The following is a 14,583-nucleotide window of genomic DNA, read 5'->3' on the forward strand; positions in this document are numbered from 1 at the left end:
AAGGCATGCAAATAGGGCATTACTGCACTCAGCTCAGCACTGAGATTTCTTCCAAGAACTGTACCTGATTTGGGGCACCACAATTAAAAAATTTCACCTAAGAGTTGGAAAGTCTTCAGAGGAAAAGAATGGTAAGAAGTTTAGAAAACATCACCTACAAGATCACGAGTGAAAGAACTGGGCTTAACTCAACTAGAAGAGAGACAATCGAGGACACGTGAGCCTTTCAATGGGTAAAAGACTGTTTTGAAAGGACAGGAGTGTGTCAGTTCTCCGTATCTTCTATGCATCTCTCAAAAGAAAATGGGTTCAATTTACAGCAATGAGGATGTAGTCTAGATTAGTCTAGTTAGGAAAAACTAGGAGTGAGCAGTAATAATACTCAGTAGTAACACCCAGTTAGTAGTAACTAATACTCAGAAAATTGAGCTTTGAGTCCCAAATAATACTAATATGGATCTGAACTTTATTTTTATTTAGGAGAAACGAGGCACTGGAGCATGCCACTGCAAGAGTTCTTCACTACAATTTCTTCAAACACAATAGACAATCAATTGCCAGAAAGAGTCTATACTATACACATAATGTCCCATCTCAAAACAGAGGAGGGATTACATTGCCTCCACGTCCCTTTAAGCTTTACTTCTAGGAATCTAATTTTCAACCTCAGTTTACATTCATGTCCACTTCCTGATATTTCTCTTTTATCCTAAAATGACCTCGGCAACTGACTGAAACTCAAAACTGCACATTGTGTTTATCAAACCAAGAACTCAGGTACAAATTATACTTTTATCTTTGTATTAAAAAAAACCTCCACTCTAAAACATGCATTCAGCATTAGATGCGACATAGAAGTAAGCAGCCTGGCCACTCCCAGCATCTGTTCATCTTTTTACAGTAAGTACAGAGTTGAAAACCTGACTAGTTAAGGTCAATTGAAATATGTAATTAATATAGGTATACAGGAATATCTGTACAGAACCTAACAAGTTGTTGGTTGTTCTTGGATATTTCAGAAGTTTCTCCCTTTTCTATTTTTGTTTTCATTCCTGTTATTTGCTTAAAAAAATCAAGCTTTGGGTGTCAAATAATGCTAACATGGATCTGCATTTTATTTTTACTTATCTCTTGAGAGAGTTCTAGTTTCACATATCATTTCATTGGAACTCAGTTTGAATGGTCTGGGGAAAAAAGTTTTAGTATTTTCCATTTACCTATCTCCTCATTTACTCTTCAGCTAGCACTGACTAGGAATCACTTCTTAATGAGAACATAAAATAAATTTTATTCTAAAAGCAGTGTCAGTTTAATTCTGAATTGATAAAGTGAGCGTAGAGTTATTTTCTGAGAACAGCATAGCTAGCTTTTACATAAAATGAGCTGTTTCAACGTTCAACCATGCAAGGAGACAAAACTCATGCAGGAATGGATAATGAAGGACTAGGGTCCTCACCTAACACAGCTGTCGGCACAAGTGGATCATTGGGCACTGTAGGAAAACAAAGCTCATGAAGAAACACATTACCCTCAATCTGTGTATTTTTAAGAATAAAAACAATATACTTCAGAGTATAACCAAGTGATAACTAAACCCCATTAATTTTGTTACAACAGAAAAACAGAATGACTATATAGTTCCAGAAAGCATTCTGAATAAAAGAGGAATGAAAGGTAGTGATTTTGGACTTCAGAAATGTAATGAAAAAGGCAAAGAGATTCTTACTGAAATGAAATAAAGAAGACATTACATGCAATTTAGTTTTTGAAAAGGCTCCTCCTTCACTATTGTTCCTTTGCTTCACAATAAAGGCTCACTTTCATAGATCCAACTCCTTTTCTTTTAAGCCCAGCCTCTCATGTAATACTTGAATAGCTCATCTCAAAATAAAATGGTATTTCGTTAAAGTCTTCCAGGTAATTGAAAAAAAAAATAAATAATGCATATTTAGAGTTAATAGCTTTTTTTTGTGTACAATGTCAAAGATATTGCTCTTAGTGAGTATAGGAAAATCACAGATACACAGATGCAGACGTTTGAATAGAATTCATAGAATTTTATCATTCGTTATCACAACTAGAACCATGCAAAGACAAATGCGCTGTTTTGGACAGAAATGGCAGAATCCAGAATTTGGTTTTGTTCCAATCTGGAACAAACAATGAAAACATCATATCTCCGTGACAAAATTGAGCTCCAGTTCTCAAGCAATCTGCCTTAAATTTTGTTGCATAGTAGGAAACCCCAGAAGCTCTGAAGGTTTTTTGCCCTAGAACAGACAATGGTCAGGAGAACTGAAACCTCCAACAACCAAAAATTCACATACCTAGCTAGGATGCTAGAAAACCATGACATCAAACTTCTTTGCCAACCAACCAGGACAGCTGTTGTTGCTGGGGCTTATGGGCTCTTGGCTTCCTGTTAGTCCATCTGGAAGGCTGCCCACATGCCTGGCAGCCCTGGGTCAATAATAGTCATGTAGGTTCCTGATGGATACTTTGCTTGGGATCCACCATAACTTAGTCCAAATTGAACCGTCTTTGCAAACCTACCTCTACAAATGTCAATGCCAATAAGACATCAAACTTTAGAGAATTTCCAAACAGTGCCAGCCAAAACTGTGCACAAAACCTCATGGGCTGATACCAAACTCCCATTTATAATTGGTTATGAGACACTTAAAAAATTAGCACTCTGCAGCTTGGTAAGTTTCAATAAACTGAGCAATAAACCCTCCTCCAAAATTCATTTCCCTTATAACATCCAGGAAAGAATTTAACAGCCTTCAGGGATGTATTTTGCTGAAGCATGGTAAGCAGTATGGAAGGCAGGAGAAGGGAGATGAAGTGCCATTTCCAATAGACAGCAATTCAGAAGCAGCTCAGGCTGCTCAGATCTGTTTAAAGCCAAGCCACAAGTACACGTGGCTATGAGAAAGTCAGGTTCCCACCAGCTCCATGGCAGAATTGTGTCCCTTCGGTAACTTACACACTAGTTTTGAGATAGTCGGAGTCTGCCAGTGGAGTATCTTGCTTTTGTGCAAGGCACAGTGCAGATGCTGGGAGGCAAGCGTGCTGGACAGTGGGAGCTATAACCCAGACACTTAGCAGTCAGAAACCCAAACTGCCAAACTTTGTCAAAATCAGACAGTTGGCAAGTCTACAAAAAAGCAATACAAATATAGAGCAAATTTGCAGATATATTAACAAGCTTGTTCCTAAACTTCACAAACAGCAATGAAAATTGTCAATGTTTCCTTCTGTTACAACATCCTTACTGCCAAAAGAAAGAAATTAATTTGGACCTCACATTATTATTCATTACAGACATGGTGTTATGCAGTAATAATTTAACATGTTGGTATTAAATATCCTCATGAGGGAAAACTCAATTTCAGATTTTAATTGAGATACTCTAGAAGTGCAATATTTTCCCTAGAACAAGTATCAATGCATACTGAAAGAACATGAAAATATTTAAATAATTTGCCACATACTAATAAGGATACATACAAACACCCCTACTCAAACTTTGGGTTTACCAGTGTTTCTAGAAAACCTGGCGCTTAACAATTTTCCTTAAAAAGCAGAATTGCCTTCTACAATTCACCTACACTCCAGAGTACCTATCACTGTTGTACTTACATCTGGGGCTGAAGTTATGAGAGTCCATAAATGTGATTGAAAGGGGATCCTCTGCATGCAGGGTGCTCTGGTCAGCGTAACTCCTATCCATCGCATTCACCATGTGTGTCATCTCCTGGCGGGTGGTCCCCATGGCATCCTTGCGCTTCTTTGCAAGTTTGCTGCCCAGCCAAAAAAAAAAACCCAAACTACCTTAATATTTGATGAACATTGATGTCTACAGCAATAATTACCTATAATCCCAAGTGACTGAAAAGTTTGGCTGATTTTCCTGTGTACACCTTTTCCAGCGTGAAATTGATAAAACTGCTATGAAAGAGTCGCGATCATGTTTTTTCTGTACACACGGAAATGCTCTAATGGAAGTGCTAACTTCTGTACCCTGGTAATATTTTTTTTTCCTGCAGAGTAATTACACTAATATAAACAAATTAGAGAATATAATTACATTTTAACTGAAATGATAAATAAGAGGCATCTGTGCATGCAGTTTTATCAACCATCTCCATTTAAATCTGTGTTTTGATTTTATAAATGGATAATTCATTCCCCTTGCTTGCCTTGTTAGGAAGAAATCATTTAACCTTTCAAATTACTTTGTTAGTAAAAAATCTATGAAATAACAAAAGAAACATAATTATTCAATATGGATTCATATTACCTTTTATGTTAAAAGTTGTTCTTCACATTCAGTACACAAGATACAACATGATACCACACTTTATTCCTGACACTGAATTTTGTTTTTTTAAAAAATAAACAAAACCCACCTCAGCACTCTACCCTTCATGGAATTTGGGAACATCTTAAATTTTGACATTAACAGTCTTACACTCTGAATGCATCAGTGTTAAATCATTAGCAACCTCTTCTGTACAAATAAACCCTCAAAATTAACAGCCAATGCCCTTAAAGTGCACGCTTTGGACATATCTCTCAATTCTTTCCTTTTGATGAAGACTTGGAAGTCATTTTTCACTGTCTCCAGAAGTCAGATGGAAGCAGACAATCTATTTTAATTATCACTTACAACCTACTACTTTTAAAGCACATATCTCAAGTAGTAGGAAGCATGCAGAGCAGCATGAAGCGCACCTTGGTTCTGCAGGAACCTGTGACATATATTAGACTGTTATGAAATCTCAGTCTTTTCTCCCTGATTTCATCTGAAGCTCTGACTGCAATATAATAGATAACCAACCTGCTTATTTGGATAAATCTGACACCACGTGGGAGAGACACAATCATCACTGAAAATACTGGGTTCTTGAAAATGTATGCTTAAAACAGCTTAGCTTCACGAGCTTTTTCTGCGTAAAATATCATCAAATATCCTGTTAACTGTTTAGATAGTAGTTATCTTACATTTCTCTGAATAAAAGGACTGCCTGCTCTTCCTCTATTCTCTGATAACTTTTAATATTCTGTGCCGCACTCCAACAGTAGACAAAAAGAATGTTAGTGTAAATTATCCATCCATTTACTTGTTAAGTCCTGGGAACATCCACCAGAAAGGACCTACAGCACTCTCTAGGGCAGGAAGCACTTCATGTTTCTGCATATTCAAGTACATGTTAGAGGATTGTTTCTGAAGTTAATAGTCTTGGTCCACAATAAGGGGCCACAAAGTAGGCTACAGGTGGACAAAGTGCTCCTGAGAATAACAAAGATTCTTTCACTGATCAGATTCATCTCCCTATTTTGTTCCCCGCCTCCCTTTCTTTTCCCCACTGACAGGCAGACTGGTTGGAAAATTATTACTCAATAACCCCCTTGCTACAAAAATCCCAAAGGTGGTCTCTAAACCTATCATTTTTTCACCAAACCCTTGTGGTGTACATGAGTGTTCTGTGTGTATTGGTTGCTCAGTGAAAACTAAAAAAAAAAAACCAGTGACAGTTGGATGTCCCCCCCTAAAATGCTTTATTTTATACATTTACTCCACACATTCCTATTTACTTAAGAAAAGTTGGTTTAAATGATACTCTGATCGAACAAATGAAGACCATCAGAACTTCCAGAAACGAAACTGCTTGAGCTTTATAAGTGGTTCACAATACTATCGAAGCTTACACAAAACTGGCATTTCTAATTCAGACTGGTTTTTAAGTTTCAAAGCCTTTGAGATAGTATCCATACACTGAAGATTGCCTCTTTCTAATGCCACCTCAGAAACGGAACAAAAAGACTAGTATACGTCACCTCCTGATTATATCAAGCCCTTCTTTGAAGCATCATTTTGTAACAAAACTTGCTAGTTATGCTAAATAAATCAACAGCTATCCAAGCTTTCAAGTTATTAGCTTATTACAGTAGCTATTTTCTAATTCTTATGCTCTGCTTCAACTCCTAAAAAGGCCGATTGTGTTGTAGCACCGCAACCCAAAGCTGCCGGGAAATGGGAGGACAGCTTTATTGTTCGACAGCTCCTGGCTCCCTCAGGGTTTGACTTCTTCCTTTTGCTTTCCTTTTTTTCCTTCCCTCACTCGGCTAAAGGCAATCTCTACTTCAGGAGAGTTAAGTAAATCGTTATGTTAAACTACTTGAGGCTGACAGAAAGTGTAAATGATTCTTATTATCTGCTGAAGGATCCAGTTGGGTGAACCTGCGCAGGTGGGTGCTTCGGTGCGAGCTGGAGGGGAAAAGTGCTCCATTATAGGATGAAACTGTGTGGTTAATTATCTTGAGCTGAAGCAATTGTTATTTAACAAGGAAATTATAATTTGTCACAATAAACCGGAGAACGGCAGTTAGCTAAGCCAGCTTAGCTTATTTTTTTTTTTTAAGTTTTTTGAAGAAGTCAACTAATCTGCTTAAAAATGCAGAAGGGCATCATTATCAGACACGACTCATTCATCAAAGCACTTGAGTGCATTCTTAGATCCTCTCTGAAGTCAAGGGCTTTATGCATTTATTTAGAGTTAAGAATATGTATAACTGCTTTGTTCAATCACAGCCAAAACTGCTGCAGCCTTCACAAAAACTCATTTGGTCAATGCATATAAAAAAAAAGTCAATTTTGCTTCAACGAAGCAAAACTTTATGCAAACCAATGTCATCAAGTAAGATCCATGCTTTACAATGTGTATGCAAAGCCCCTTACAAGCAGCAAAAAATATTTCTGTTAAAACAAAAAAGGTTGGTACCGCCGAGGCCAATGTGTTGCTCTGCCATTTGTAGGGCAGAGACCTATTTTTAAAGGTCTGGCATCTGCCTACGATGTGCGTAAGAAAAGTGGTGCACAGGATCACTCCTGAACTGATACGCTAAGAACGAACAATTTGTGATTTACAAGCACAGTTCTCTAGCTAGGAAATGGGAAAAGAGGTTTTTTTCCTTGGTGTGATGTGTCGCTGTGAATCATAATGCAAATTAAATTATGATTACAATAAACCAAAATGATAATTATGGGAAAAACTTTAGCAAAAAGCAAAAGTCTCAATATACAGTTAGAAATACAATATCCCTTTAAAAAAAACAAGGCAAGAGTAGCAAAAACAATGATCCAAGCAATTTTTCAAGCCTGAGAATAAAGAAAGGTAACTATCAATAAAATTTCAGGAAAATTATAGACATTGGTTTTCTTTTTTAAAAAGGGATACTGCATCTTTAAAACATGTAAAATAGTAAGTCACCCGTATTCTACTTACAGATAGTAGGAGTAAGAATAGTAGCTCCTCCTGGCAAGCAAATCACAGACAGTGGAAAAAGAGAAGCAATGGTGAATGAAAAGCGTGACTCTGTCACATTCAATAAAGCAGAGAAATGTGCGTTTAAAAAAAAAAATTGAAAAATTCATGTTTCTTTGGTTAGCATTTCAACTTGCTCATGCACAAACTAGCTTTACTTTGCCATGCAATTAAAAAAAATACACTAGCATATAAAAATGATTTGTTTTTTAGAAAGATCACTTGAGAAAATTACATGCTGAGATTTCATTTATTGCCAAAAAATTTGAAAATTAAATGGATTGTGTATTTTCAACATGCAGTTCAGCATAATATAATGATTACCACCTAGATGTCATGACAAATGAACAGCTGTGTACAAATCTTGTGCAGTAAATATGCTTTTTACTTTTCAGTTACAAAAACTAAAGATTGCATTAATAAATACATTTAATCAGAAAACAAATTTCATGTCATTCATTTTAACATCTTTATCAGTACACAGGTGTATACATATATGTTTGTATGCGTACTATATGTAGCTATATGAGTACACACATTTTAATGAATACACGTTTACCACAGATATGTGTGTACTGACATATATACCACACATTTCCTGAATGCAAACATATGTTTTCTATTTTAAAATCTTAACAATTGGAAATGCTGATGTAGTCATGCTGAGCATTAAAAATATGGAAGGTAAACAAATGGAAGGAAATGAAGGACATTTGGAAACAGTCCAACAATGACTTAGAAAATAAAAATGGCATTGCTTGTTAAAGATGCAGTATCCCTTTTCTTAGCTGGTTTGATTACTCCAGTAAAACTCTGTAAGAGCTGTTAAGAGCTTCATTCGGCAAAACTTCAAACCAATTTGTATAAAATGATCAGGCAACGCCTAAAACATCTCAAGCTTGTGAACAAAACTGCTTAGTACTCCATTTTTCAATAAAATGTAATGCTGCATTTAATCAGATTGAGATAGCGATGGCTGTGCATACGACTTAATAAACCAATGAAAATGCAGAAACCATTGTTTAATTGACTTTTCCGTGTATTAAGCTGTGGTCAATTCAGGTACCAAAAGGGATACTACATAATGATCACCGAATATGTACACTACAGAAGATGACTCAAACAGATTGGTTTTCAGTCCCACCACAACTAAGTGAAGTGTGTTTATGTACGTGTGAATGTGTCAGGGGTTTTACAGCTGTTCCTGGCTTCATTATGTGAATTGCCCTGATTCACTAGATGGACTGAATTAATTCAGGTATACAAGGGTTTTCTACGCTTTTTGTAAGAAACCTCGACTAAAGCTGGTGTTAAAAAAAACCTGCCCACTTTCCCTAAGCAGGGGGGAGGGAATGGCACACCTATAACATACGCGATAGACGACCAATTAAACTATCATGATGAAAAATTGCCAAACATTAAAGATTCGTTAAACAGGTTAATTTCTCACCTATTTTGAATACAAAATCGTACAGGAGTTTAGAAATGTTACATGCTTTAGAATGATGATCAAGTATCATTCCTAAGAGGGTACTGCCTTCACAGGTTCAGAGAAGGGAAGGGGGGAAAAGGGGAAATTTTAAAATATCATTTCACGGACATGATTAACTTACTTTCATGAAACAATTCAACACTGAAAGTATAAGTCTAAAAGGACTCTGAATGCAAGAGGTAAAGAGGATAGGAAAAATGAACATGTCGAATTTTAAGCTTTTTTTTTTTTTTTTTTGGTTACCTGCAAAACTAGTCAATCCCATCTGGAAGTGATTGACATTATATAGTGGCAGACAGTTTCTCTCTCTCACACACACATGCACACACACGGAGTCTTCTATTATGCATAAAAGCGGGCCACTGTAACACGCACTGAAAAGATGATGCTCCCCCAGCACATATCTTGTAATAACGTTACAAAATAGAGATTTCTTCCGGAAAGGTGAAAACCACCTTTTTTTGTTTTTCAAAAGTTGTGTAAATGAAGAAAATTGGCTGACTGTATGTCTTTTTTGCAGATGATGAGTTGGACCTTTTGCACGTGTGTTAATTCTCAACCACAGAGGTAAACAACAGAGAAAAGTAAAAGCACTTTTGGGAAAAACCACATATGTAGCTAACTAACACAGAACACTATAAGCATACCTAATGTTTCTAATGCAGACGTTTCTTCTCCAAGTTATATATCTCCAGGGATAATTGTAAAGAGGCAATAAATTAAAAAGATCTAATGCAAACCAGTAATTATAACATATAGAATGATCTTAGGTACAGTTTTAATTTTTTTCTTAATCTTTAAAAATAATAGCAAGCTGTATTTTAGAGAAACATTCGCAACATTTATAAATACGCTTTTCATTATGACTTTTGCAAAGGCAAAGGACCGCAATGCACAAACCACTGGAAGACAAAGGTCTCATTCTATCCAAGAGAAATCAGCTTGTGCCCTGCAAAAGGGGACCCGCCAGGCACGGGGTGCACAGAAAGACAGGAATTGGTTTCAATGCCATAACTACAGATTTACAGAGCCATATTATCAACTTTTATGCCATGTTAAAAGACTTGCAACTACTGGGGAGTCGAGACTTTTAAAAACTGACCGAGCAATAGGGTAACACAATTCACTACAGGTAGCAGCGTTTGGATGCAGATTTAGCATTGTACAATGCCAGAAGATGGCGATATTGCTTACTGTCTAAGAAAGCACTGAAAAAATTAAAATTCATTCAAATTAATACACTTTTAAACAATTTCATGCACTAAGGACTTGCTAGATAATTTTACAGTGATGTGGTATGACTTCTAAGAAAAAACTCCAGGTTTACAAGAGCATAAATAGAGGTATAAAATTACATTATTTTGCAAGTTGGATAACATACAGATACAAATAACTCATTAGAGTTGCATATAGAAAATCAAATTCATTAGGTGATTACAACATGAAAAGTGCAGTAAGCTATTATTTTTTTTCTTTGCTTAAAAAAAAACAGGCTCCATGAATTTCAATTCCACCCATTTTAATATTCTGTACATTCCTCCAACTGCAACTCAAAACTACTTGGAAATAAATATGAGAAAATTTACAGCTATTGGATCGCAAACATAAAGAAATCCTCTCCTTAAACCCATCATAAGAATCACAGCAAAACCAACGTGAAACACAAAGAACTCATCCAAAAACTGATGTGAGCTACTGGTTCTGAAAATTTTTTTTCAAGACCTGTAAAAAATACCCGCTTAGTTATTGTTTGATATAGAGAGAAAAAAAGAGGGATCAGCACAGATCATTTTCTTACCTTTTTTTGACGATCAATATGACAACAAGGAGAAGTAGGATGAATACCAGAATTCCAGCACTTATTCCTGCTATTTTCACCACTCGATCTGTTTGTTTAGCTGGATCCGGAATCACCTCAGGTTCTTCTGTTGCTGCTGCTAAAGGAATCAAAAAAGAAGTTGCTTAAATGTGTAAGCACTAGAGACAAGAAAATCATCATTGGTGATAATTTTCAAATATGTATGTGTTTTAATACAGTATTCAGAATGTAGATACATGCATCGTGTTTATACATTTACCCATACGTATATAGACACACTATAAATTTCAACCTATGTGCCATACATTTGCAACACCAAGTATATGACTATATATCTCTGTATAAAGGTGCATATATATATATATATAACTTCACATGTAAAGAAGTGTATATGCATCTGGATTTCCAAAGAAGTCACTGTATTACAAAGCAGAAGACAAAGCAGAGACAATCTATCAACTAAATCACCATTACTTCCTTGAATGTTATTTTTTCAGATATTAAATATGGAATATTTAACAATGACTAGTGAGATTAGGTTAACTCACAAACAGTAAATTAAACTCCCTTCCCAAGCCGCAGCCAGCACCCTAAACTCTAGTTGTCCTTCACCCAATTTCAGTCCACCTTTGTATATTAATTCACCTGCATTCCACTGGGAATTTTGTTTCTCCAAATAAGGCTGTCCACAAAGCCAAGCCTAAAGTCAGCAGTAGTTTTATTTCTGTTTATAGGCCCTGAGAAAAGAAAAATATCGCTCTTCTGCACGGAGATAAAACCATTCTGTAACACAGAGTGGGCTGAGGCCACAGGTTACAGCAGAGAGGAAAGCAGAATATATATATGAAAGCGCACAGCCATTCAGTCTGCACCTCTTTGCATCACAGCCTGGCGTGTAAAGTATCAGGAACACGGGGTTTTTCAGCCTGGCAAAAATATCAAAAAATATAAATAGGTTTCAGCCAGGGGTAAAATCCCATGAGGTGTTTACTTGTAAAACAGGAAACGGCTCTTCAGTTCTCTAGTTCTTACTTTCTCAGGCTGCGGCTTAGCACTTTGCCTCTCCCCTGCTCCCAGGCACGGATGGGTATGCGTGCTTGCTCTCTCTCTCCCTGACCTTTCTGCTCTCGCTCTCCACCCGGCATGCAGCAGATTCCACTTAACCTCTCCCCCCTCACTGCGGTTGCATGTGGAGTAGTTACAAGCTCTTGGTATCATCATGCCTATGTCCTTACACAAAAAACGTCCTTTACTCTGAAACTAGAAGGCTTCTCAACAGACCACCTAAACAAGCAAAACAAAAAATGAGGTGAAGTCATAGCAGTGAAAGACTATCACTCCCCCAAAAATCTGCTCCATGGTCCTTTCAGAAAGCCAGTGTAGTCAGCACCAGGGATGATCGGTATCTAATACGTTCTGGTTTTAACCATGTTACTCAGACCATTTCTATTCGGGTTCCATGTGCAGGAACCCATATTGTCTTTTGATGGAAGGGTCATGCTGATGCTTAAAATCACTCTTTATTACTTGTTTCTGTAACCTCCATCTCAGCAGTATCTGAACCACTTACTAACAGCTTACCCTCAGAACAATCTTCTGAGTTAGGAACGTGCTCTCTTCCAGACACCCATGCGAGAGCTAGGCAGACAGTGAGAGATCTGGCTGTGCTTTAATCATAAAATGTAATCATTATCATCATAAGACTTCATCATCATAATCATCTCTCTCCCCTACAGCTTGAACTCTGTCTGCTGAGAAATACTAAATACTTCCTCCTTTGTGTAAATACATGCCTGTATGCACATTTGCATACATAACCTACGTGGACTCAGTACTATACATTTTGTTTGTGTTATGTGTGCTGTTGAGGTGTCTAGGGGTAAGAGTCAGGATCGGGTACGTGGCGTGTGTATATGTAGCTGTGTATACGCAACACATACTCACACACAAGCTAGAATTAATGCCAGATACACAGATGATGCTGTCTGACATAGGAAACGACAGGGATGACTTTTGAGGTGGAACTAAAAGAAGAAGGTGTTCAAGATTCTCAAAGCTTAAAATGAATCAACTCCTAATCTGCTATTAGCTGAGCTGGATATGTCAAACACGAATGAACATTTGATAAGTAGTAGAGCCAAAAGGCCAAACAGTAGAGTCAAAAGACCAATCAAAGCTAAACTATAAATGGCTCTACATGCTAACGGGGGAAAAAACCTCATGTGTGCTGTATGGGGTACTGAGAAACAGCAAGGACGGGGGAAGGGTAGAGAGGGGAGGATGCAGGAGCAGGACAGTCACTATGTCCGGAATTGCCATGTATAAAACGTGAGCACAGCTGGGTAGCTCTGACCTTGCAAAGGTAAGAACTACTCAAGCTGCAAAATAACTAAGGCTTGAGCAAGAGATTTAGTTGTGTGGATGGAGATTTAAGGCGAGCTCTTTGAGAGATTTGAAAATACGAATCACAAGGATTGGATGTGACCTGAAGATGCACTTCAAAAGTTGAAGGCTCAGAAATACATCCAGAAGTACAGGCTTTGAGCCTTGATCAGGACAGTGGTATTTTCACAGGAGTATTAGTCAGAGATGAGAGAGTAGAGGGGAAAAATGAGAGACCTGTCTCACACTTCCCTGGAGAAAGACAGGACCCTTATTGCTTGATAGAGCAAACTGCAATATAGGTGCTTCTCAGAGTCATATTTAAAATTATTGCGCGGCCACTCACAATGTTATTTCATTCAGAAGTTACGTTAGAGAAACAACTATAATCTCCTTTGAAAATCTGAAGGAAAGGTTACTGAGGGAGTTTACTTATTCACCTAACTTAGGCACTGGTGTTTTATTACATATTCTGTAAGAAATGATTGAGTTTGGACCACCAGTAACTGTTCAAAATACAACTCTCTGTCCAAGTTTTTAGAACAACAGTGGAAGGCCAGGAGGATATCAACTGCTTGTCCATTTATTCTGGCTTCTTTACACTAAGAGGTTTGAAGCAAGAGACAGTAACTCATTTTATGAGCTTTAATGCTACTTATGAGATAAAGCTGGTGCCCACTAGAAATGTACCACAGAGTCCTAAATTAGTGGAGAAAAATTACATTGAATAGTCATAGACTAAGCAAGCATATAACCAGTGGTTGAGCCTCCTATATCCAAAATGCTAAAATCTACGGGCAAAACGCTACTCCTGTCCCCAGTATCAACAGAAAAATTGCCTTTGACTTAAATGAAGGCAGGATTATGACATGTATGTTTCCAGTAACAGATAATATATGCATTCTCTAGACTAAATGTTACATTTGGGGACTATATGAAAGCAATTATAGCTATAAATCACACTGTAATCTATTATTTATGTGTATGTGCATTGTATGCAATAAAATGTACTATTTTGAGGAAGCCATTGAAATGTATCATAGAATCATTTAATGAAACTTATGAATTTGAAAGCATTTCATATTATTTGTGTTTCAATTTTGATAGTTCAAAGTGTATTGTAATAAGAATGTGTGAGATTACACATACACAACCGAAAGACAAAAACATAGAAACCTTGTGCCAATGTGTTAAACCTATGTGTATAAGTCAGTGTATCCTGGTTGCTGATTGTACAGGGACTACAGCAGCCAAAGAAATTCTGTTTACTCTGAGAAATTGCTCTTTCTATCCTCTAGACTACAAGACTGTCAGGGGTTTTTTTTGTGACTCTGAAGTGGCTCTTTATAGGCTGAATTGCTGTTTTTTGCCAAAGCAACTCAACTAACTAAGGCTTCACCAAGGTCAAATCTTGCCTGACCAACCTAGAGGCCTTCTATGACGGACTGACTACATCAGTGGACAAGGGAAGAGCTGATGTCATCTATCTGTACTTCTGTAAGCCTTTGACATGGTCCCCTACAACATCCTTCTTTTGAAATTGGAGAGATACAGTT

At 37.1% G+C, this 14,583-nt stretch overlaps 1 protein-coding gene across 1 annotated transcript in view; it reads right to left on the bottom strand.

Moving 5' to 3' along the window:
* Positions 1 to 14,583, bottom strand: part of PTPRK (protein tyrosine phosphatase receptor type K) — a 419,243-nt gene that overhangs the window by 27,002 nt on the left and 377,658 nt on the right. The window contains exons 14-18 of the mRNA XM_075748050.1: positions 10,625 to 10,760; positions 9,474 to 9,515; positions 7,296 to 7,325; positions 3,646 to 3,806; positions 1,457 to 1,492 (exon numbers count right to left, since the gene is read on the bottom strand). Of these exons, the coding sequence (XP_075604165.1) occupies positions 1,457 to 1,492; positions 3,646 to 3,806; positions 7,296 to 7,325; positions 9,474 to 9,515; positions 10,625 to 10,760 (405 nt within the window). The remainder of the gene's footprint in view (positions 1 to 1,456; positions 1,493 to 3,645; positions 3,807 to 7,295; positions 7,326 to 9,473; positions 9,516 to 10,624; positions 10,761 to 14,583) is intronic.

The sequence above is a fragment of the Balearica regulorum genome, chromosome 3 (assembly GCF_011004875.1).
Source record: "Balearica regulorum gibbericeps isolate bBalReg1 chromosome 3, bBalReg1.pri, whole genome shotgun sequence".
NCBI classification, from domain to species: domain Eukaryota; kingdom Metazoa; phylum Chordata; class Aves; order Gruiformes; family Gruidae; genus Balearica; species Balearica regulorum.